The 25,953-nt window shown below is 43.0% G+C and overlaps 1 protein-coding gene across 8 annotated transcripts in view; it reads right to left on the bottom strand.

Annotated features, from left to right (window-relative positions):
- The window catches only part of CADM1 (cell adhesion molecule 1), a 300,635-nt gene extending 275,537 nt beyond the window's left edge, over positions 1-25,098 (bottom strand). For 6 of the 8 annotated variants that reach the window (XM_081889906.1, XM_081889907.1, XM_081889908.1 and 3 more), the window contains exon 1: positions 24,789-25,097. In XM_081889906.1, coding sequence (XP_081746032.1) covers positions 24,789-25,056 — 268 coding nt within the window. In that variant the 5' untranslated portion in view covers positions 25,057-25,097. Of the gene's footprint in view, positions 1-24,788 lie in introns of all 8 variants that reach the window. The other 2 variants (XM_081889913.1, XM_081889909.1) reach the window with 2 other exon arrangements.
- Between the last annotated feature and the right edge of the window lie 855 nt (positions 25,099-25,953).

The following is a 25,953-nucleotide window of genomic DNA, read 5'->3' as shown; positions in this document are numbered from 1 at the left end:
GTAAATCTAAATAATATGGTTGTAAAGCATGTGTTGTAGAAGGGTTGGTGGAGTTAAAAAGCTGACAGAAATATCAAGAGCATTTGGAAGTGGAAAGTAAGGACCCTGGGTTTTGACCAGATCTGAACTGACTAAATTAATGGGTGGCTAAATAAAGCAATAGTGCAGCTAGCAATTGACTATAAGATTACCATTCCCAATTTCTACAGAGTAACAAATTTAAATATTGCAAGCTTTGAAGATGTTTCACGAAGTTTTGTTCCCAGTATGCAGAATACAAATTTGTCAACGTTTATGCTCCCTGAAGTCTGCTATTTCGTCTAGAGTGTAAGTAATATGGGTCAAACTGAGCAGTGTCATGTTCCATGGAACTGTCATAAGAACATAAGAGGAGCCATGCTAAATCAAACCAACCAGGTGCCTATTTGAAGCGTACCAGCAGGACATTAGCACAACAGCAAGTCCCAAGCAACTAGCATTCAGAGGTATACTGCACCTGATTCTGGAGATATCAGTTTCACCAACTATAAGCTCAGGGTCAGCTCCACTGTTATGCAGAGTGAAGTGGCTGCCTCAGGTGGAAGATTCTAGGGAAGGGAGAGTGGTACTGATGTGCATATGCCAAGGAAATATTACCTGCCCACCAAACTAGTCTAATGTCCTCAGATGCGTTGGACAATGCTGTCCTGTTGCCTGTGTTAAAAAAAGATTCAACAGCCAGCCTGGCTGGTTTCTGCAAATGGAAGTAGGAGGCGACACCATCTTAGCCTCTGGCAGCCAAATGCCTTGGGCTGGCCTTGCACAAGCACTTACAACATCCAGCTACAAGCTCTCCACATTAAGCACCATATTGTATATATTTCCAAAATGCATATCCTGTTCTTCAGCAGCCAATGAATCTGTTTCCATTGCATGCTAATATAAACAATGGAGCACATGAATGCAGGTGGGATGGAGTGGAGATAACAAACTGCTAAGCCTATAGCATGAACAGCACAAGGATATGAGATGGAAAAGATTCCTCAATATACTTAAAATCAGTGTGTGGGAAGGCACAAAGACATTGATGCAAGCAGTTCTTGAAAAGTGCACTGACCTGCGAGATCAAACATACGGAAAGGTCTACTTTTATCACTATGCTAAACTGAGCAAACAGCAATTTATGCATTGTACCTTAAAGCTTGCCTTCCACAAACACATTTTCCCTCTGAAAAATAGGAGCAAGTCACTTCCCCAGCTCTTTCTAAATCCCACGTTGTAATTCAAGTAAATTTAAAGTGCACATATTTGAAAAGTGATGGGTGTCACTAATACGCCATTTTCAGATTTGATTAAGCTGGCAAAAAGACAGAACTGGGTGGATTCATTCAGATGGCCTCGGTCAAGGTCCCCTCCTCAGCCTCAGGTTCCCATTTGCAAAACAGGAGAAGTGGATGATCTTGTCATGCAAGAACAGCTACTGAAGAGTTGTTTGCCACACCTTTGTCCTCAGGATATAGTTTTCCATAAGCCAAAGTGAAAAGGAAGTGCCACATTGTTCATCAGCCACTGCTGTGGTGTTAATTAATGAATAGAGAGAGATTTTGAAGAAGCATGGGTGCTGGGCTGGCTTGCAAGTCTAGGTAGGCCTCAATAACTACTCCCTGAAGATAAAAGGGCCAATGCTTCTTGCCTTCAGGTTCAATTTAAATACTTTTGTATTAGCAACCAACCCCTTTTAAAGCTGCCATGTGAAGGTGACGACAAATAACTTCACTATGGGAAATCCTTTAAGTACAGAACAAGATCAATTAACAGATATACAAATAAAGGAGTGTCTTATGGCACAGGTGATTACAATGAATAATCATAGACTAGAAAGTGGATTTTAGCAGTAGCAGCCCCCCAGTGTTTTTTTTCATCATAGCTGTAAACATTTTTATCCACCTGTTAGTTCTTTTTGTTGGTTTCCCAAAACAGATACTTTTGCCTACATGAAACTGCATCTTTCATCAAATACCTTCAAATATAAGTTAGCCTGAACTACTTTGCTGTATTCTAATAAGTTAATACAGATAATCTACAAAATAAAGCTTTGAAAATCAGTTGGTGCAGGATGACATCAATGGCCACTCTAGTTTAAGGAGTCCACAGTACAGAATACAGGTGTTGCTACAACTCCTTACTGATAAAACTGCTGGGTGCGCCAAAGACACTGCCCTTTCCTTTGGAATTAGAGTGCCTAAGAGGAAAAGTAGCACCATTTCTAAAATTCTAAAATTTTCTTAACATCTCAGTTTCACCCTTGATATGCCTCTGCAAGGGCAGTGCAAAGACGGACTTAATTTGACACCTGAAACACAACGGTGTGAGAAACACTTTCACATGTATCCTTCCTTCAGCCAATCTCCCTCAATAAATTCCACCCCATCAGAACACTTCTTTTTTATTTGTAGTCTGGTTTTACGCTAAATTGCAAAGTTAAGAAGGAACATTCATTTTACCCTTTTAAGACTTGGGGGACAGGAAGCCTTCAGAAGTCTGCTTAAATTGTGGTTTAGCTCCCCCCCCACACACACACACCTCCCTCTATTTTAGCTCCAGCACTTTTTTCCCCTTGCATATAGTAATACAACATCAAATAACCACAAAAACATTATATCAACTCCACATAGGAGGAATTGAACAAGTTCCATCCATGTCAAATACAAACCATCGATCAGATATACCTGCAAGCCTTTCCCTGTAACCAGTGTTGGGTATATGACAAGCTGCCTGTACTTTTAGGGAAGTTCTTGCACCAGAAGTGTATAAAACTCTGCATGTTTGGATAGGGTCTTGGTCAGATTCTGGTTTTGGCATGAACCACAAGAATCCTGACCTTTAGAGCTAAAATAAATCTGTATTATTGCATCCTCCTTATGTGTCTGGCTCCCTTCCTCTGGGGGTTGGGACCTCCATCCAAGGGAAGAACTGTCAGGGCAATATTTTTGCAACACCAGCTTAAAGCAAAAGGTTGTGTACCTAGTAAGCAAGGGGAAGAAAACTTGTTTAACTGCCCCCACTACAAGGCTGTTAGTAGCACACACATTTCTCATTGCATTAACAGGTTTAAACTTAATAAGATTCCATTTACACAAGAAGGAACACGAATGGGAGATTCATTATGCATTTGTGCATTCAGAACTCTCCTGGGGTGATTTAAAAGCTGCATCATTGGTTCAGCAATAAGTCCTCCATTTTATTATGCTCAAACCATATTTCTCTGCAACAGTAAATGAGTTGCCGGCAAGAATTTGTCAGCTCTGTCCCCAGCAATGAAGCCGCTTTCAATTATCAACACTGTCTCATTGCACAAAGTCAAAGGGATTCATCTTTCTGTGGTCCAGCATCACCTCTATGTGGCAGCTGTACAAAGGACTTTAAGAACATAAGAGCTGTGCTTGTTTAGGATGTGATACATTGCTTTGCTTCTGTCACAAAAGAAACAAATTTATTTTTAAAAATAAAGGTAAAAAAAGAATAGCCCTGCAGGATCAGGCCAAAGGCTGATCAAGTCCTGTATTCTGTTCTCAGTGGCAACCAGATGCCTCCATGTAGCCCACAAGCAGACCTGATGGGGTTGTCTCCATATACATCAGGCAAGTCCAGGCTTGCTTGTCAAGTCTAACCTGTTTGGTGCTATACTCAGGTCCATCCTGTTCTACTGCAGTGCAGCAGCCACTTGTGAAATAACTGTAAACTATTTTAACAGTTTTAGCAGTCCTGAACTCCAGTACAGCTTTGAAACAGATTCAAACTAAATCATCAACTAATCTCAGAAAATGAATGTGTTTCAGGGCCTTCCCATCAGATCCTGTGCAAACCTCCTAATAGTATTAACAACTGCAGGAAGGAGGATTTTAGAAGAGACTGCTTCTCCTACCAATCCAATACTATTAAGGAAAAGAAGTCATATCTTTCAGTTCTCCCTTTTCTACAGTCCACTGAAAGCACAGAAGCCTCACATCCAATTCCAAGCCTCCTCCTGGAGACACAAGAATCCATAATCTGCACAATACACACTAGATGCATTTAAAAAAAAAAAACCACTGGTAAAAATTGCACACATACATCCATTGTTAAGATGTCACATTAAAAACATACTCCAAAATATAATGCCCCAAAGCATCTTTTATATCCAACCATGTCATCCTATCCAATATTTATCTACAACTCTTCCCACCCATTGTCAGCATTATTCTATCACTTGCTCTTGACAATCTGCAAAATATGCCATCTGGCAGCTACAGGGTTTAAAGAATGCTACATTAAATTTGTACATTCTGTTTTAAAAGATTATGTGAAGCAATTCAAGATATTTAAGAACTTTAAATCAACCTAAAGTGATTACTATGGACAGAGCTCATGGGGCCCAGCTTAGGTGTCGCATTAACCTGGCAGTCAAAACTACTTAAAATGAGTGATGTTTCTTCCACATTTCGTTCTCTTCAAGAGCCAAGAAGAAAAAAGGGGGGGGGAGGAAGGTGAATGGTGGACGGAATGGGCCTGAATGAGCCAATTCAGCAGCCAGGGAGCCAATCAAAACTTTAGCTACCACTTAGTTCAGGACAGTAATTTTTAAAAAATCATTTATGTGGACAGTTTCCAGAGGGATAGCCGTGTTAGGCTGTTGCAGCAAAAACAAAGCTTTTGAAGTTATTATGCCACAAGCTTCAGGGACCTGAGGTGCCACAAGACTCTCTTGCTTTATCTGAACAGGTAAGGAAACTACTAGTGCAAGCTTAGGTTGAAATATTTCCAATAGTGGCAGTGGAGGAACCCATGTGGTGACATATGGGGAAAGAAGGGGGAGGGAGAGAAAAGACATTGTTATATTCCTATATTTTTGCAGCAGGCAGTCAACCTAGCCTAGGGTGGGAAAACAGGATCTGCAAGCGAGTTGCGGAATACCTTGGCAAATAAAAAATGCAAAGGAGGGAACAGGCACCAGTGACAGAATGCTTCCTTGAAAAGTAAGAGGCCACTGTGAAGCTTCCTGCTTCACTTCCTTAGAGTCCCCAGTGCCTTCAGAGTTCCAGCACGTCTGTTATGCACAGAACCATCTGCAGAGCCCGCCCACCCCGCTTTTCAGGCTTCATGTTCTTCTCATCAGCTGGCACGCTCTTATGTTTGTTTGTTTATATTCCTGATGCTGGAGTATGCTGCCTCCAGACCTTACGATCACCTTTCCTTTCTTATCTGTTTCCTCTCTTAATTCATCACAGGTGACGCCCTTTCCCCTTATTTCTGCTTCAATCAGTATCTTGCTCCAATCACTGTTTACCTTTGCTTGTGTTTTGTCTGTTTACAACCTGGCTCTCTGCTCATTTCTTCTCCTCTGTTTCAAGCTCACTCACATTTTCATGCTCCCTTCCTGTACTCCTATCCAGTCCATCCGGTCTATCTTCTTCGCTTTTTCTTTCATGCAGGCCACTCTCTTTCACCCTCCTTCTCTCACTGATTTCACACACGCTCTGCTCCTACTGTTCCCATTTCCTTTCCTGCATATTAGGTCGGCTGCTCCTGTTTCCCTTTCTCAGTGGCTGGAACCCTGTACCTGAGGTGTCTCAAAGTCCCGCCTTTATCCTCCATCAGGCTGGATGGCATTGCTCTCTCCCTACAATGTCACTACCAGTCTGACTGGTTCACCTTCCCATTGAACAGCCAACACCTTTGTGCACTGTAGAGGAAACCTCCCTTGCTCCTCCCTCACAACTAAATCAATTTCCAGCTGAAGATCTCAAGCAGCAGAGCTGGGATAGGTAGAGCCTTTGTATGAGACAAAATGCAGTTTGCCTGGCTCACTGCAGGGCACTTTCTAACTAGCATCCCCAATTAAGGCAGATTGGGAAGATCTCTGCCTGAGGCCCTATAAAGATGGGCTTGATATATGCTATGCTGCCAATTAGGACAGGCAGCACTGGGTTAGATGGCCCACCAGCAAGACACTGCTTGATGACAGTCCTGTTACCCTTAACCTTCGCACCTTACTGCTGTCTGCTTTATGGCAATATGCCAACCAGGCTCGAAAAGCAAACTTCCCTAAAGTCTCCTGGTTCCTCTCCCATCCCAAATGTTCCAGATCTGTTACAAGCCACTAATTGCTTATTGCAGCTGAAGATGGAGAGGTTTTTTGGTGGAAGCTATAGAGTTAAAATCAATGCTGCCTTCTTTCCCAGCAGGTGGTCATATTAGCAGTGAGCTGAATTTTCACTACTAAACTACAATCAAAACTCCCCCACCCATCAATTTAATTCTAGGCTCCCCCACTGACTAATATGTACTAAGGATCCATACACCATTTTCCTGGGTTCTGCACAGCATGCTTTAAAACTAGGGTGGCACAAATAAAAATTAATCTGCCTACAGAATTAAAGTTGCTGCTAAAGTGACCTAGATTTTCTGGCTCCATTAAGAGGGTTTCCTGCAACAGGGAGCTCTAAGCTGGTCTCCTGGTGTCCTCCCCACCCCACTTAAGCAAGCAGGCCGACTCCACAAGCAGTTCTAACCTAACTGTTCCCCAAGCAAGCTGGCAGCCTGACAAGCTGACATTCAACCAAACATTAACAGCTCTGATGTTTGTGGATAAGCTTTCTACTTAACTTTGTAACCCCCAAGAATCCTAATTAGACAGTTCTCAAAAATGTGATAATTATACAGAATGACACTGGTGCAGTATATCAATATTAAACGGCACTACAAATTTATTTTGAAGACTTTCCTTTCTCCCCGCCACACCACACCCCAGGTCTTTTCTCTTTTAATTAAGATCAGGGGGAAAAACATGGGCATAAACACTGAACATTTCAAAGATGTGCTGACATATCAAAAAAAGGAAGAGTGCCTGCATTTCGCTCAGAAACAGCTTGTACTGTATTACTTTACTTCCACCTCAGAAACAAAAAGAATACACCATTCTGAATGGAGGGGGGAGCTATGAACTTGGGGAAAAAAAGATTTTGAAGATAGAAAGCCCACTTGCCATAACCAAAGTTATGTGATGAAGGTAAAAGATGCATGCATTTGCTTATTTTGCAAACGATTTTGGATGCACTAGAATTTTTATGGATTTATTTTCTTCCTTTAGTTGAGAATTATGTTTCATAGTATGGGGAAGAACAGCTGGGATTCAAACTAGGAGAACAGAAAGCCAACTAGAGAGATTAAAACATACCAAGTAACAATAGTAATAAAACTTCCAGAAACCCCAACCATATCCCTGGGGCCCGAGATTGCAGTCTTCTGCAGGTTATGCCTACACTCACTCACAATGCTAAGGACTTACAACAGTGCTTGCCTTCCGCCAGGAGTAACTCAGAGTAGGGAATGTTGCTGTTGCCTAAAGAGATCCACACTACCACCTTTCCTGCTCCAGTTTTTCTGCATTGGACATGAGGAAACCAAAAGTTCATAGACTAGCCCTCATCAGAAACTGCCCCCAAATATCCATGGCAGTTTCTGTATTCCATAGGGCAACTATAGCTATATAGTTTTTCTGTTGAAGATTTGCAGTCCATCTCTGCCCACATCCACAGTAGCAATGACATACAGTGGACGCTCGGGTTTCTAATGTGATCCGTGCGGGAGGCACGTTCGCAACCCGCAATGTTCGCAACCCGCACGACTGCACATGCGTGAATCGCGATTCGGCACTTCTGCGCATGCGCAAAGTGCGATTTAGCGCTTCTCCACATGCGCAAGCGCCAAAACCCGGAAGTAACTGTTCCGGTACTTCCAGGTTCGACGTGGTGCGCAACCCGAAGTGTCTGTAACCCAAGGAATGACTGTACTTAACAGATATGACCTCCAACACACTCCAATCAAGGTATTTCCTAGTTTATGACAAGCTGGTTTTTCCTGAAAACATAGGACAAGCTAACCAAACAGCAAACCTTCAGAGTGATACAGTTTCAGATTCAGATGACCCTCGCTGCATTTGCACCACACTTAAAGGAGTGCAGTCATCTTGAGCAAGGGGTCATCATGGTCAACAGCATTATGGAACTATCCTGCACAGCTTCTGTATTAATGGGAAGAACTGAACATGGGAGCAGAGTTCTAAACAGGGGGTTTTTACACCCTGCCTGGAGAATTCATGGACTAAACCTGGTGGCTTTCTTCAAGAAAAGGATGTGATCTTCCACAGAGCAATGATTCATCCCTCAATATGAACAGCAGCGCTGCCTACAGATCTTAGTGAAAGAGAAAAGTATAGGTTCTCTTAAATAGGAGGCAGAATTGGCCAACTAGTCTCTTTCAACACAGTTCAATGGGAAAAGCCATTTATCTCACTCATTAACACAGTGCTTTCCAACCAACTAGATTCATCAAGCTTGTTGTCAATTTTTCAGCAGTGCACTTTGCAAATAAATGCTTGCTGGAAGCAACGCCGCCAGACAAGTGTTTAATGCAGCTCACATGACATGACAGTGGCCCCAGCCTGTCTGCAATGTCTACCAAGAAACAGCACCTGACATCACTTTGCACTTCAGGAAAACTACAAAAATATTTGTGGTTCCTCTGAAAATCTGGACCAGGTGAGCTCACTTAATCTGTCCATAATGCTTACGCAAATACAGTCACGGAGCCAAAGACATTATAGCTATACAACTGCAAGGGAAACATTGACAAGACACTTGGATGATAGGGAGCAATGCTAAGAATAAAACTAGGCTGACAGTCTGCATGCCTCCAGCAGACATTAGGAGAAGGTCAAATGAATAGAAGACATTTAAGAAAGGAGAAACTACAATCCCTTGCAAAACACAGACACAAATGAAGAGTTGTTTATTAGCAATTTCTGCCTCAGTCCTACCTAATGGGTAGTTCCAATTATGTCTCCTAATTAATGTATAAGATTTAGATCCAAGAAATTCAAATTGCAAATACTTGGGGCTCTGCCATATTAGGCAGCTTTGGGGAATCAAGACCTCTCAGATTTCATCTATAAACTAAAATTAAATAACCTACATCCAGTAGTGTAGCTAGGGGCAGGGGCAGGGGCAGGGGGGCTGCAGCGGGCGGGGGGCTGTAGGGCACAACAGGGGACTGTAGGATGACACGGGCCGCTGAATGTGGGCAGTTGGCAGCTACGCAATTTGGGGCATAGCAGCTTGACACAAAAACAGAATTCCTTTGCCAGCAATGGCTTCTCCATTCATTCCAGTGGAGCAAGACCCACATCCTCAATTCCTTTGCACCATCAGATTTGATTTCTCTACTGGAATAGTAAGGACAGTCCCTGTGAGCATGCACTGATCCCTAAATTACCCTTACATGTCCTTAGAACCAATATGATATTTAAGATGAAGTCCAGCAATTGCTGTGAAATAGTTAAAGCATTACATTATGACATTGTGGTGAAGGAGATGGGGAGGGAAAAGAAGAGGAGAGAGTTAGTTTAGGAATACATGATGCTCAAGGCCAAAACAGATCCATTTCACCACGCCTCACAATATAGATGCAAGAAGCTGAGAAATGCTACAGCCAAAGCCATGACCTAAGAACTCATCCACAGGCTTACAAATATTGCTCTGTATATTTGCACGTCACTTTGTTGGGAGAGGGGAAGTTGATGTTGTAATATCCAATGGCTACAAACAATAAGAAATATGACCAACTTGTTACTAAACAGAAGCATCCAAGCCGATAACATCACCTATACAGAATGTGACACAACACGGCTTATGCAGTAAACAAAGGAGAACCTTGTCATTGGTTGGAGTGGGTTGGAGGCTGACTGATATATTATAGCAACTGAAGGCGTCCAGCACAACATCCATCCCTGCAAAAATCACAATATGTTCCTTGAATAAGTTTTAAAAAGATATAATTCTAAGAGTTTTAGCTAGTAATTTATTCACCTTAGAGACATATACAAAATTCACAGGAGGCTGCTTGAGGACAATTTGCTTTCCACACAAATTTTTAGCAAAAAAAAGCCCTGCGACATTTAACAGCGACTAACTTCAGAGATTAATAGCGCAAATATTTTAAAGCGCTCTCACACAGCAAGAGGGGCTGCATTGCAAGCTCATTTACAAGACAGAAATGCAACAACAAGCACTTTCTCATGCTTAATCCGATAACTCTGATGTATCTTTTGAGGCTGTCGACTCTAGCTCATATTTCTATTTTTGAACAGGGAGAAGCAGCCACTTCCAAGTTTTATTGGCTGTGAATTTCTTCCAGGCTTCTCCATATATGGGATAATGTTAGAGGCCACCAACTGAAGGAGGTCACATCTTTATTATTACTGTTATTATTATTTAATCCCACGTAAGCATCTCATCTCTTTTGATAAGTACTGTATATTGAAGTAAGCTGTTCCCAGTGCAGAGTCAGCCATTACAGATTGTGGGGTTTTGGTCATTGGTGGCTTAAAGCACACTCGGTTTAAGTGCTCTGCTTCTTCCACATTCTTCGAGTGAAATTCCTTCAACCTCTGCCTGCCTACAAGCCTTGAGCATTAAAGTTCTGATGCAACGCATCACCAGCACTGTATTTAAGCACTACTCTGGTTGCCATAGGTGAATGGAAATTGCATGCAGGAGAGGGAGAGGACTGTTAGAGGAGATATGGACTGCCCCTGCTCTGTACACAGGATAGAAGCCAAGTAGGCTATATAGGGGCTCCCTCCTTCACATCCAGCATAGCATAGCAAAAGAGCTCTCTGTCCCTCCACTTCCAGGCCCCAGTAGGCTAGGGATGTTTTTTCAGCAGGCTAGTAACTTTTGGGGTTTATTTACAAAGCTGCCAATCATCCTCCCAAAGAAATACATGGTTGCATATCCAAGCAAAGTCAGACAACTGAGAGAGAAACATGCAGAACAAAGCCATGAACCAAAGGGAATTGTAGACAGACAGAAAGCCCAGGGAGCCCTGTGTATGATTTTTCAATAAAAGGCAAAAGACGGCAAGCAAAGGCAGCAGATTCCAACACTCATGATGGCAAAGAATATAATTAACACAAGGCTCCGTTCCACAATTTTTTCCAACACTGTTAAATATAGCTTTACAGAGGCCCCTAGCCAAGATGGTATTAAACATCACTTGGAAGCAACACCCCTCCCAGCTGTTTAGCTCTCACATGCCACAGGTAGACTGTACCTTAGATCTGAATTCAGGAAGTGTGCAGTTAAGCAGCAGTGAAGAAAAATTACTGACTGACCAAAACAAATTAAGGATGCTTCTCTTTCAATTCTAGCCCTGGAACACAACTATTTTTGCATGTTAATCAGATTCCATCACTTTTAAGGAACAGGCATGGTTAGTAGGTCTTAAACCAGTGGTGTCCAAACTTTTTTCGAAGAGGGCCAGATTTGATGAAGTGAAGGGCCATGGGAGCCGACCAAAGGGCCAACGAAAGTTGTTGAGCATTTTTTATGACTGAAGTTGTTGAGCTTTTTTTAGGGTAACCTGTAGCCCACCAGATGTTTCAGGACTACAGCTTCCATCATCCATGACCAATCGGCATGATGTTTGAGAATGATGGAAGCTAAGATGTTTGAGAATGATGGAAGCTTAAACATTAGACACTGGAACTTTTCATCCAAACATACTAAGGTGCCAAAAAGTATGGTGTTAATGAAGCCTCCTAATCATACCATCTTTAAACACAATTACTCCTGAATGTTCACATTTCTACTCATTCCCTATGAATGCAAGAGCTTAATTATTGGTAGCCAGCACATGCTTTGAGAATGAGGTTTTTTTTTAAAGTCCATATCCCAAAGAAATCAAATTCTTCACCACTAAGTACACTCTTGAAAACCAAATCAGCGTAGTATTTTAGGAACATACACACGGATCTAAAATAAGGAACAACCCTTGTCACATTATGCTAACATATACAGTTTTGCCTTGGAGGAAAGTGTATGATGCTTCACCCAACCACTACTAAGGAGAACAAAGGGTATCCTTGACTTAAGTACAAATTAGTCATCCTGTTTGTCTGCAATTAAAACATTGATATACTGTGGGGAAATTAGCTGTGTGGACCAGGCTTCCCTAAGCTGGTGCCCTATGCATGTTGTTGGACTACAAACCCCATCATTCCTGGCCATTGACCAGTTGAGGAAAGCTGGTATAGATTAAAAATTGACAATATGCAATGTCATCACACACTACCTGGTCACATTTTATCTCTGCAGGTGTACTAGTGGTTTCCAAACTTTCAATACCCCAAGGCACACTTTTTCAGAATTCACTCACAAGCTTTAAAAAACAAGTATTTTCAAGCATAAATAAGAACCACCCACGGCTTTGAAGGCGTGCACCTCATGGCTTTCTGCAAAATGCCCCACCTCTAGCAAGGGTAGGAATCGAAGACCAGGGGAACCAAGTAATGCAGAAATACAGAAAGTGGCCTTTTTTGTGGATGGTATCTTTAGACACACAAAAATTTGCAGATCTCTCATGGTACATCATTTGGAAAGTATGGCAGTCAAGCCAGTTTGGGAGGATTAGTGAAAAGACAAGGAGGCATTGTCAGGGGACGGGGGGGGGGGGTGACACATCTGCCATGCAGGTAGAGACCCATTCCCTTCCCCAAGGAAAGCTAAGTGTGTGAGTCACTGCAGCAGATTTCAACACAAAAACAAGCTGAATCAGATGTGAAATACCCTACAATTGAGACGCCACTTAATTATCACAATGTGACCTGGAGTAGGCGGAGCAATCTCCCTTTTATTCTTGCTAATGACATATGAAAAGTAAGCTCAGACTGCTAGCAGAGGAGGAGCCAGCGACTTGCGCCAGATGCCGTTTGCTTAGCAGAAAATTCATGCTCTGTTTTAAAGGCACTGTCACAAGTCACAGCAGTTTCTCGAGACGCATGCAATTGCAGCATGCAGACAACATCATGACAAACTATCTGAGAGGAATCAAAAGCCCGAGAGTGCCACTCCTTAAAGTGTAGTATAAACACAGCTCTCATAAATAAGGAGGGCTGTTGTTGTTGTTTGCGGGGGGCACTAATGCTTCAAATTAATTACAGAGCTTGTCTGTATGACTAATGTTTCCAATGCCTCCTCCAGGTGAGGCCAGATAACAAACCTGGAAGAAAGCCACACTTACAGTTCACATGTATTGTTGTAAATCTGTCAGAATCTAACCAAGCAAGAAGGACCAGGGCTGCAGTCAAACTCTTTATTAATATGGGGGCACAAACGGATAGAGCACTTCAGTTACCGAAACAGCCTTCCATGTCACCATACAAACTAACAACAAAACACCAGTGGCAGTACATTAAAGTGGCAGTATTGTGGTACGATGAAGGTGTCTGGCTTGGGGGAAAGAATTCAGCGTTAGAGAGAGTAGGCACGTGACAGAGAGATGGATAGGTTTGGTGATCAGGAATTGCTTTCTGCTCACTTCAGATTGGGATCTACTGCTAAATCACTAAATGATTTGTGGTAGATTGAGCCAGGGTTTCTGACTTGAAACAAAAGTATCCCCCCCCCCTAAATTAAGCTGTTAGAATCCATGACCTGTATGTATTCAGATATATATTTTGTGCTTGTATGTAGGAAAACGTGAGGACTTTGTGAATTCCAAAGTTACCGAGTCCACATTTCTCAGACTAATGTACAGATCAGAACTTAGCAATCCATTTCTTTCAATGATGCAACTGAGTTCCCAGCAATTCAAACGCATGTAAATAACTACTTATATATTTTGAAAGATTTATATTAAACCAGAAATTACGGCGGCATGCATGGAAATGAAATAGATGTCCATCTCTGTTTTGATGCACTGACCATCCTAGTGCTCATAAATGCATCAAGAAATTTGGTCCTCCTGCCCCAAACTCCCAGCTTGCATGATCCTCCATTCACCCTGGTCACACTTTTGCACCTGGCTCTGGTTAATGGCCCTCAGGTTCCAGAAAAACGAAGTATAAAGTGTAAACCAAAGTATAAAGCCTAAAGTCTGCCCACACCTGAGCTTAATTAGCTTCACTAGGCTTAAGAGGGAATTAGCTTGTGTATGAACTTCGCAGTATTTTGGAAACGAAAATACTGGTGAAGGTGTCACGCAACGACTTAAGAGTAAGCTTGGCTATTCCACCACCCCCACCCCACTGAGTAGATTTATGAACTGGGGGGGGGGGTGTTCAGATTGCCTAAATGGCAAGGAACTCTGATGAGTTATGACAGAAGCAGAAGATGCACAGTAAGTTTTCAGCTTCTGATATTTTGCCCCTTCTGGTGTCCTATGCTAACTTCAGGTGGCAAGTCTAACAGGGGACCCATTTCTCTTACGACAACTTCCTATAAACCAAGATAATATAAAGCAATGTACAGCTCAAAGAACTGGACTGGAAATATGTTTCAAATTCCAGGCCTTTGGAGGAGGGTTTTTTTGCAGCTCCATTAATGACTAAGGCAATCTTCACCAACCTGGTGCAATTCTCTGGACTACAATTCCCATGAGCCTCTCAGCCAGCAGAGCTGCACAGACTGGGGCTAAAAAAAGATGTAGTCCAGAAAATAGGATTGCCATATTTTTAAGAGCAAAAAAGAAGACACATTTGCCAACTTCTACTTTTACGTATGGATTGCTATGACTCTTATTTTACATATCCATTAAAAAGAGGACATATGGCAATCCTAAAGCGCACCAGATTGGCAAAGGCTGGACTATGGTATATTGAACTACTGTATGTCAGTGTAATTTGAGTAACATTTTTATTTACTGGAATCAGAATATTGACATTGAAGCATGTATCAGAACCACCAATACACCATCTTGCAACCTGCTGAATCAATAGGAGAGGGCCTGCAGAAAACAAAGCTTTTGTACTCTCCCCCATGCTAACAAGCTATTTTTTGTTGTTGTTCCATACACTTCACTGGCCAATATATATTTAAAACTGAACATTTTTCCTTATAGATATTTGAAGAAGCTTCACTCAACTCCACAAAACTTCCTAATATGCTGGGATATTACCGCAGCTTTTGTTTGACTTAAGTGCCCATCATAAGTTTCTGAACATATGGTAACAATCACAAAATTCAGTAACATCCCAAAACAATGCACATACTAAAGTGCTAAACTACAGTATCAAAAGATTTACTTCATATCTGTTTATCTCCAATTATCTCAACTGGTGCATTAATTTTTGCTGTCCTTCCCCTTTTTTGAGAAATCTCAATATTTCTAACATGAAGCTGCCTTTAACCTCCTAGCTGATTTTTTTGCCTGATGATTCCTACTATGCAATTATATGCATATTTACTCAGAAGTAAGCTCCACTGAGTTCAATGGGACCTACTCCCAAGTAAGTGTGTATAGCAGTTCAGCCTTAAACTCAAATGCTTGCCCTGCCTATCCAAAAGCCAGGAAACAGGGATTAAAACTGAACGGCTCCAACAAAAAATCATGTTAACCTACTTAATTTTTTATGTCTACTGCAAGTATCAGACTCTGAAACCAATGTAGGATAAAGCCTGTGTCCTGTCCACTAAGAGATATTTGAAAGGTGTTTCCTCCTGCTCCTACATGAGATTATTCAGTGGCTGCCAATATTAGAATGAGTGCCAAATGGTGGTTGTTTTTTCAGAGCTCCCTCTCATCTTTAGGATGTTAGATGTTCACAAGAAAGGAACAAAGCAGGAACAATTCGGTGTCAAGAAAGCTAATCACTACCTGCACCTTTCAAGTGATAACACAAATTTAGTTGAGCAATTTAAAGCAAAATTAAGTGCTTTTGGTAGCTTTGAAGTCTCCATTTTTCAAATAAAGAATTTCAGTGAGTATGTTCTTCTTCTATCCTCTGTGGAATCTTTGACCACAAAGAAATGTGACTGGCCAGTTCAACTAATTTTCCTGCTGCTTCCTACTATACGATACACCCCCTGAAATCATAGCCCCTCAAGCTCCCCTGCTTATCCAACATAAGTCCTGCAAAAATAGCCTACTAATTATTCCACTATGTTCTGTGAACAGGTAGTTAAGCAGAAGCCAGCTTTGCACCTTTTATACAAAACATTTGCAAGTTGGTCTTCACAAATGATTGACAGAGGAGATAAACTCTCAGCTTGACCAATCACCCAACTGCATCACTTTCGGGGAAAGTGGAAATTGCACTTCATTAAGAGGCATAGGTAAGGCATTTACACCCAGCAGAAAATGAGTTACTTATTGTGCTGTAGGAGGAAAAAAATACAAATAAGAAAGTGCAATAGACAGCTAGGAAGCATCATCAAGGCGATATTCCAGAAGCCTGATTAAACTCCTAAACAAGAGTGAATTGCTGTGTACAGGATAGAAGGCAGAAATAATACTCTGGGACAAACAAAAGGAACAGCCCTTACAGTGACCAACAAACAACCTGTTTAACAGAGAACTAAAAGTTTAAGGGAGGAGGCAGAGGGAAGTTCACCCTTGACAACCACCATCCACATGCTTACTTATTGCTACCATCAAAAGCATGTACAAAATCCTGGACGTACCAGGAAACTTGTAAATAAAATATTTAGACCCCATCAAATATTATCGCATAGAAAGACAAGCTGGATTTTGCATCTCATGACAGCAGCAAATATAAAAAATGCACAGCTGATGAGCTCGGACTGGGCCTCAACTAGTTTTACAGTATAAAGCAGAATATAAGGTTTAAAACAGAATAAAAAAATCATCCGTTGAGCTAAATTGCCAATTTTAAGATATACGGTAATCTGCTTTTTAAAAAGCACCCAAGCTTCTGCATTGACTCATGTCAAAGCTTTAAGAAGCTACAGCAGTTTCTACAGTTGTCTCTGCTGTGTCCCAACTACACACACAATAGACCCGGAACTTGGTCTCTTAAGATATGTTGCACCAGAATTCAAGTACACAGAGATGGACATACATCAACACTCAATCACAGACCGTGGAGGTTGTAAATGCTTTGCACAGTCCACTTATGCCACAGTCCACAGTCCACTAGCAACTATCAGGAGAAATTAAAACTGATTGTTCCTTCAAGCTCTGCAAAGAAGGAATGGGAGACTTGTGGCCCTCCAGGTGTTGTTAGGCCTACAACTCCCTGGTCATGCTGGCTAAACTAAAGGGAGCTGTAATCCAACATCCAGAGAACAGGTTCCCTATTCCTGCTCTAAAGAAACTAGGAACTATGACTCCAGCCAATTGTGAAACACAGGGCTAAAGTTACCGGAACCACACCTAAATACAACATGAAACTTCTTAGACTGTAGGGTACTAGACAAAGGCAAGTTTCACTGGCTATTTTGTACCAAAGTGCTGTCGCCAGGATTCACCAAAAAGATTTAGTCAAAGATTCAACAATTAATGTACTCAATCTATGTACCTCTAACAGCCATCACAAATGTGGTGCAATGGTTTGCGTGTCAGTAGAAGACTTGGTAGATCACAGTACAAACTCACGAAGTTCACTGAGTGATCTTTGGCTATTCACTATCCTTCAGCCTAACCTACTTCACAGGGTTGTTGTGAGAATAAAATTGAGGGAGGAGAACCATGTATGCTGCCTTGAGCACCTTACAGGAAAGGTGTGATATAAAAACAGTATAAATAAATAAATGAAAATGTATATACAGTACCCGAAACCAACCCAACTGAAATAGATATACTGATTTACAAAGCTTTCAGAATACACTCATATTCCAAGCATCAAGGAGTGGAAGAAAAATGGTCTGTGCTGTAAGACACTCCACTGTATTCCAGACATGAATACCAGAGTGCTCCAACCTATTTTGCTCAAAATGCAAGATGTAGCCAAAGAAATGTAAAGGCACTTTAGAGAGGTAAAATTATTGTGTTTCTACAGACGAGTCAGCCCAAACCCCATCAACAAAGTGCACATAGTATATGCATAACACTGAGGAAATTACTAGGTAAGTCATTTCTGATGCACACAAACAGGATGGTAATAGCATTTAAATAGGCAGTCTTTGATGTGGAATGAAACAGCACGCCTGATCCAAGGCAAAATACATTTTATTATCTCTGACCAGACACACACATTGGGTTAGAGGCTGACCCAGTCTCTCACACAGCACTGTCATTTAGTAACAGGGCAGAGACCATGTCTACAGACTGCTGCCCCAGCAGAACATATCATCGAACCAGCCCTGCCCAGAGGGAACAAGGGCAAGACTCCATTCGCTACTGAAGCAACAAAAAATATGTTTGAAACAAAAGCACTTTAATGTTTACACAACCAAACAGCAAAGCCAACAACGAAAGCCTCAAAGCAATGAACCAAGGCCAACCTAACACTAAATGTAAAGCAGTTTCCGAGTGCCATCCTATCACAATTGGTACACTATTAAATGACCGATCTGGAGTATCTGAACATAAGCAGTCCCTAGGGATGGCTGTTAATTATATGAAAATACATTTCGGCACCACACATTACACAAACTGCACCCACTGATGGTAAAGAAACTGGACAAAAGACAACTAAACTCGTATGTTGTTATCTCCCCTACCATGCTTCCATGACGAAAACAGGATGGGGGAACTATCTTCTAACACTGACACAATTAACATGTTACTTTTGTGGTCCTGCCTTGTTCAGAGAAAGGTGGAATGTGAGTCAGAAATTAAAGCCGTAAAATTAATAACTTTGTCATCAAGTCTAGCCAAAGGTAACAAGCTTGGCCAGGAAAGTGAGCTGTCCATAGCTTTTGGCAAACACCCAAAGATTTTGGGAAATATAAAACTTACCTGATCACAATAACATAGTGAGGTGCTAATATGGTGCTTTTAGGTCTCAATGGACCTCAACAGCAAGGGCAGATGCAAAAATTTTTGATTATGCACCTCTCAGTTATAAAAAAGTAGCTACCATAAGGTGAAAAACAATGAGTTTAATTATGTCATCTGCAAAAGTTTAGTTACTGATTGTATACAATCCATCCAAAATACATGGCCCTAAAAGCATCCTCTCCCAGGGCTACAATCACTGCTACTAACACACTGTAAAGGACATTTTTTGTATCATCATAACTACTACCAAAATCCAATTGTGTAGGCAAGATCTTTCTGCACCACAACCTAAAGAGTTTTATTCTTCCTAAAGTGCTACGTTGGATTACCATGCACTGTTAAACGGCAGCTGTGTTCCACCCCAGTAGTGACTGCTTTTCGATACCACTTGGAATATTTCCTTTTTCAGCCTCATAGAAGCATTGTGAAGTTTAATTAACTGTAAAGCACAGCGATCTTCAGATGAAAGGTGCTATAGAAATGCATAGATTAAAGTTACCAGCTTATTTTAAACCAAGTCTTAACATTACCTATCCCCATTACAATTACCCATGCTTGAATCGTTTTTTGTGCTGCAATTACTACATGCTCCAGAGCACACTCCTGATTATCGTACTATTTCAGGAGCTTATCGGAAAGGCTCTCTCCTTTACACAACTTCTGTAGAATTAACTTATGCAGCAGTGACTTCAGGACCAGGTTAACCAAATGGGAAGAAGGCCAATGAAAACCATCTGACCATGGGAACCCAGGAGATTTGTGTGTTCCACCAGGATTCAGCATAGAAAAATTTCTTCTATGCTAGGAGCCATCAAGAACACAAAAACTATCAACCTCTGAAAAGAGCTTGTAAAAGTCTCCATTGAAAACTGCCACTTGCTTTGAAGCCTTCACAAATGATAGGTCAAGACCCACCGCTGAACTGCAGTATCCTTGCAGTAGCCAGAGAAAACAGGGCTTAAACATGTAAAGCTGCTTCCTGGTCAGGAAGATGAGTACAAGAGCAGAATCTCAAAGACAATTCCATTCACAGGTCTTGTTAAGGGAATGTTTAATCAGCATTAGAAGTAAGAGACTGTAGGCAAAAAGGCAAGTGCTTGACAAAGACAAGCAACAAATGCTTTGCCAGAGATCATTTCTAGAACACAGAGACACTTTCAACTCTGATTGCCAATTTTTTTCTAGACAAATGGCTTCTAGGCTGAGGCTGGTGAATTTTCAGTTCTGCAACAGTTGATTCTTTGTGGTGCTCTCCAGATAATAAACACCCAATGCAAGTCACATTTCTTCTATGGCACTGTTTAGATACTTCATTTTAGATACTTGCTGAGGGTTCCATTAGAGAAAACACTTTAATTTATGTAAACATACTAACTTTTTTAAAAAAGAAAACAGAAAGGACTCTGTTTTGTATCACCTTCAAGCATAATTCACTTCGTCCAAACTGTTACCTGTATTAGAACCTGCCACCATTTAAGAGAGTTGCCATATTATTATATTCACTGTGAATTTTGCTTGTGTTCTTATTTTACTGATGGAATGAAGCATTAAGGAATTGTGCATTCATGCCCACATGACAAAAAGCAACTTTATTTGAAGGTGGCTATTGCTTAGTGGTCCAGTTCTCCAGAACAAATGACTTGAATTGGTTTTGCTATGCTATCTAAAACCAAGAGGTGTGAGAGTGGGAACATGAACAGCGCAATCCCATAAAACCAGCGGCCGTTTTATAGTTTCACTCTTGAACACGAGAATCACCAGCTGGTGGAAGGAGGGAAGAAAATCCTTTAAAAATGAAGACAGAAAGATAATTACGTAAACTGCCTCCGAGTCTGAGCATATTGAATGTCTGGCACCGAAAGCTGACAGGCATCATGCTAAAGTGACATCTCTGTTTCACCATCTTATGATCAAAAGATCAGCCACCACCAAGGACATGTCTCTCTACGCTCCGCTCTTCAGTCAGCTACCCAAAACAATTCCAGCACCAGAACTGCCTTCTAGAAGACTGCCGGTTTTTGAAAAAGCAAGTGTCACCTTTGTTGCAGTCAGCTTTCAGGACGATCGCATCACTCTGGAAGGCACTATGTTCCAATGGAAGGTTTGCAGAGCCAGCATAATGAACAGAAAGTGACAACAGTTTTTCTTCTCTTCCTCCCTCCCCGACCCCTTTCCAAGGGGGCTATTCTGCAGAACTTGATAAAGCATGTACAACATACATATGAATACAGCTCTTTGTTCCAGAGAGCTGCCTGCGCTTTTATTCCCCACCGTTCTCGTATTAGTTAAATTCAATGGATCACTCAATGGCTCTGTTGTTAGTCCAAAATGTCCTGGGCAAATAATGCTAGATGCTCTTGTCACACAAGTCAGTAAATGAGGCCTTGTACATCTCCAGTGACACACTGTAAATATAAAGTGGCGTTAATGAGGGATATTTTATCAATGCAATCGGACACAAGAGAAGTGTCCCCCCCTCCCCCCCCCGCCCTGCAGCCACCCAGTTCAAGAATGGGTATGTGAGGGAGAAAGGATGCAACAATGAGAAGGCAGTTACTTTGCAGAGCACCCAGAAAACTGAGGCAAGTCACTGCTAAGTACTTCTGCCTCAGGGCTATTTCTTCACTCAGATTCACTCACCTATTACTGTATTCAAAGAAAATCCATGTTAACCAACTTTCACTGAATTCTAAAGAAAATGATCAACTGTGCAAGAAGTATTTGGTATTAACAAAGAACCAACAGCTAACATCAAAGGGGCTTCCATTAACCATTAGTAGCAAAACAACATAGGAGGTTTTGCCCCCAAACCAACAGGTTCTCAATGAGGAAGTTCTGACGGAAGCCTTGTCTGCAATTTGCAGAAAAAGATGCATCAATTCAGACAATGTATGCATGGCTTGTGCTTCAATAAAACAGCCTTTTGCTACTTTGGTGTGCATTTAAAACTGGGTGCATGCCAAAATGAAGAAATAGATGCCACAAGCACACCAACCAGTGCTGTTTTGTTCAAAATCTTGCTTTAAAAAACGAGTGTTAGGCTGTAAGATATGTAAGAGAAAGAAGCTGCTTCCATGGTAACAGGCAACAGAATCTTCATGTAGCTCTGACATGGACCATAGAGCACACAGCCCCTCCTTTGCGAAGTAAACATGTCCTCTTTTAAGGAGGTAAACTCTTGTGTTCATTTAAAAAAACTTAAGACCTACTGCTACTTAGAATGACTCCTCAACAACGCTATTTTGCTACCAGTTAAGTGGCCTTGTGCATTCCTGTTTTCTGGCTGCAAAACAGATAATTCACATTACCACCTTCTGGTTTTCCTTCCCCACCCACACTATTTGCCCACTCTCACCTTGGTTATACATCACAAACAGACCCTCACATATCTGCTATTTTCAAGGCAGAGGTTCTGTAAAAATAAAGGTGCTCTTTCATGAACGTATTTTATTACGATCACCAGAACTTGCATATATCCAAGACAGAAACCAACAGATTAGGAGCTTCCAAACCAGTCTACCACCTTCACTCATAAATTTAGAATTTTGCAATTCAAAGCAGAGGAAAAATGAGGTTGAAGGGAATTCCCATTTATTAATTCAGTCCACCCTCAGTGTATAGAACAAATTGGATCATGTAATATATATTTACTTTTAAAACAAAAGCTCTTCATTGACTATATATCACAAGAGCTTAGCCCATCCCATTACAATTTATTCAACTGCACATTATATTTATATTAAAATGCATTGAGAGAGGAATGAGAAACGAGAAAAGCCAATAATCAGTTGAGAGATGAAAGCATTTTTGAGAGCACATCCCAGCTGAAGGTTCAAGCTCTGACAAGGACTCATTTGCTGCAAAGCTGGGAGGGGGGAGGTTGTTCCTCTCCTACCCCACCCCACTTCCCCCCTCACTTGTTGCTGTTCTTGTCACTCCACTAGTTCCCGGAGGCAAGCTGCAACGTCAAGCTGCTCTCTCTATGCCCCACAATTCTTTCCACAGGAGGAAAGGGAAAGGAGTAGGTAAAGAGAAATCAGCAAACAGCATTATCTGAACCAAAGCAAAGAGCGATCTGACAGCGAAGTGATTCCTCTCTCCTCTTTGTTATTGAAAGCAAATACTGCCCTCTTCTTTTCCAACCGTGCCAAGACTGACTCTGCTATGGAACAGAAAATGTTTGCAATAGGGACATAGGAAACAGGGAGATCTTGTGTAGGGTTCTTTTTTTTGATTTCAGCATTTGCCAAAGCACAACACACGGGAGCCACTGCAGAGACAGTGCGCGCACACTACCCTTTCCTCCACCATCACCACCCTCAAGCCAAGCCCCTCAAATCCTTTCCTGTCTGCAAGATATGGACTGGCAGGAGGTTTGGAGAAGCCTGTGGGAGAACCTCAGGAGGCGGGCAGTTGCTGATTCCAAACACAGCCATGGATCAACTACTGAAGATTCAACATGCACGAATCACTACACAAAGCAAATCGAAGCACGGGTGCACTTACACACACACACATGCACACAGGCAGGGGGGTGCACATTCAAGAGGAGCCCCCTCCTTTGCTGCAGCCCCCTTTTTGCCGTAACTCCCTCATATCTCAGTGGGGAACGGCAGTTAAGAGAAAAGGTTTTCACATTCATACCAAGGAAAAAGAGAAAGAGAGGGAGACAGGCAGGGACAACAGACATGAAAGCAAAATGAAAGGGCACTACAACTTCAGGTTGAAAGGCAAAGGGAGAACTGTAGTTGGCTCCCTCTAAGGGGCCATGGGGAGTTGGTGTGGGGCTGGTGGACAGTTTAGTGACAAAGGAAACAGCAAAAAAGAGGAATTCTCCACTGAGTTGATAGAAAGGGAGACGATCGATCGATGTGAGGGAACCTTGACGGAATACGCAAAAGGAAGAGAGAAGTGATAGCAGGAGCTGTGTCTGAACGAAGGAGCAAAAAAGTAGAAACTGGCACAAGAAAAGGAATCAGGGGTGGGGGAGCAGAGACAGAAAAAGAAGGGATGGAAAGAAAGCACAAATCACATCGGGCAGGGAGGTAAATGGGCAGATTCGGGCGGGGGGGGGCAGGCTTGGAAAAGGCTTTTGGCTAGACTCCAAGGGCTGTCAATGAATGGGGGGGGGGGGTAAGAGAGAAGAGACAGGGACGTTTCGGCTGATATTGCAGCTACAGAACAGAAGCAAAAAAAAGGGGGATGAATGAAAGAACAATGCTCAAGAATGTGAAGGGTAGATTTATATTGTAGCAGAACAGAGAGAAGAGACAGAGAGAACTGATTCAAGCTCCAGTTCCGACATGCGAGGAGAGGGGGGAGGGGGACAAGCAAAGTCAACACTCGTGTGTGTGTGTGTGTGTGTGTGTGTGTGTAGCAAAGGGGGGCAGAGAGAAAAAAGATGCAATGAGGATGGGGGGGAAGAGAAGAAAAGGAGGACCAGTTTGACGAGGGAAACACCGTGGGGGGTGGAGTGACGAGAAACCCGAAAATCCTAAAAGGAATTTGGGGAGGGAAGGAGGGTGGTGGTGGAGAGAATTGCAGTGCACGGAGAGGGGAAGAAAAGAACAATAGTCCATGGCCGGAGAAGACACGGAAAGAAAGAGAGAAGCATGGAGAAAGTGGAGGAGGGGAGAGAGAGAGAGAAAAAAAATAAAAGAGAAAAGCCACAATCAGGTTTGGATTGCAGCAGAGGAGCAATGAAACGGAGAGGTGTGTGTGTGTGTGTGTGTGTGGAGGAGACAGCCTCCAATGACTGGGAGTTGTGTGTCTGTGTGTGAGTGAAAAGAGGCTAGAAAAGCGAGTCAGCCTTTCCAGCAGGGAAACTGAGGCAGGGGGAAGAAAGAGGGAGGGGAGGACTCGACCACCCTCCTACCCCTCTTTCCTGGGGGAGAGAGAGAGAGACGAGCCCCCCCCTTACACACCCGGCTGAGGGAGGGGGCGCCCCTCTCCCTGCGAGGGCGGGAAGCGCCCTGAGGCGAAAGTGTGCGGGAGCGAGGAGGTGCCGGCTCGCCCTCCTGCGTGCCTACCTGTGGGGAGCAGCGAGGCGGCGGCGGCGGCGGCCAGGAGGAGGAGGACGAGGGAGGGCGAGGGCGGCGTGAGGGCCCCGCAGGGCGGCGAGGCGGCGGGGGGCGAAGGCGAGCCGAGGGGCGGCGAGGAGGAGGAGGAGGGCGCGGAGGGGCCGAGGCCGGGCTGGTAGCAGTGATGCTGCTGCTGCTGGTGCTGCTGCTGCTGTTGCTGCCGCCGCCTCTCCCGCTCTTCCTGAGTCCGAGTCCGGCTCCGGCTCCGACTCGCCATCTTCGGGCACCTGCTCGGCTCTGGCAGCGCCCCCCAGAACAGCAGCGCGAGCGAGCCGGCCGCGTAATGAGATGCGGCGACGTCAGCGCGGGGTGGGCGGGGCGCCAGGCGGAGCCAACGGCGCTCTGGAGGCGGCGGAGGCGCGGGGGGGCGGGCCCAGAAATTCCCGGCCGCCTCGTGCCTCGCCGACCAATGGGAAGGCGGGCAGGAGGGGAGTGTTGCAAAGAGGGGGCGTGGCCTGCATAGTAATAACGCGCCTCTCGTAGACTTGCACACAGCTCTGCGCTCGCTCGCTTTCGCCAGCAGCCCCGCCGCCTGCGTGGTCTTCTTCTTTGGCGATCGCTCGTAGCCGAGTAAGATTGTCTTCCATGCACACGGTCTTAACAGTGAGTTAAGTAAGTGACTGTGGAGGCCAATTCTGGATCCCCACGTCCTTCCACGACGGAGACATTGGTTTCCGGGCGGGAGTTGATCACGGTGAGGGTTTGCAAAACGTGGCTTCCTCTTAACACGTTTCTCCCTTTCGTCCTGAGTTCCAGCATCTTCAAAGTCCATGATACTTTTGGTAAAGGTTGTTCTCCAATTGAAGCACCCAATTGTCGATCTTTATACTCCTTTTTTTTTTAGATTTGCCTTGAGAGAGTTTTTAAACCTCTTTTGTTGACCATCAGCATTACACTTTATATTTTTAAGTTCGGAATAGAGTAATTGCTTTGGAAGATGATAATCGGGCATCCGCACAACATGACCAGTCCAACGAAGTTGACGTTGAAGGATCATTGCTTCGACGCTGGTGATCTTTGCTTCTTCCAGTACACTGGTATTACTTCACCTGTCTTCCCAAGTGATGTGTAAATTTTTTCGGAGACACTGTTAATGGAATCTTTCGAGGAGTTG

Source organism: Podarcis melisellensis (genome assembly GCF_964234715.1).
Source record: "Podarcis melisellensis genome assembly, chromosome: 15".
In the NCBI taxonomy this organism is placed as follows: Eukaryota; Metazoa; Chordata; class Lepidosauria; order Squamata; family Lacertidae; genus Podarcis; species Podarcis melisellensis.
Note: the sequence above shows the minus strand (reverse complement) of the source record. Positions and strands in the feature narration are given on the sequence as shown.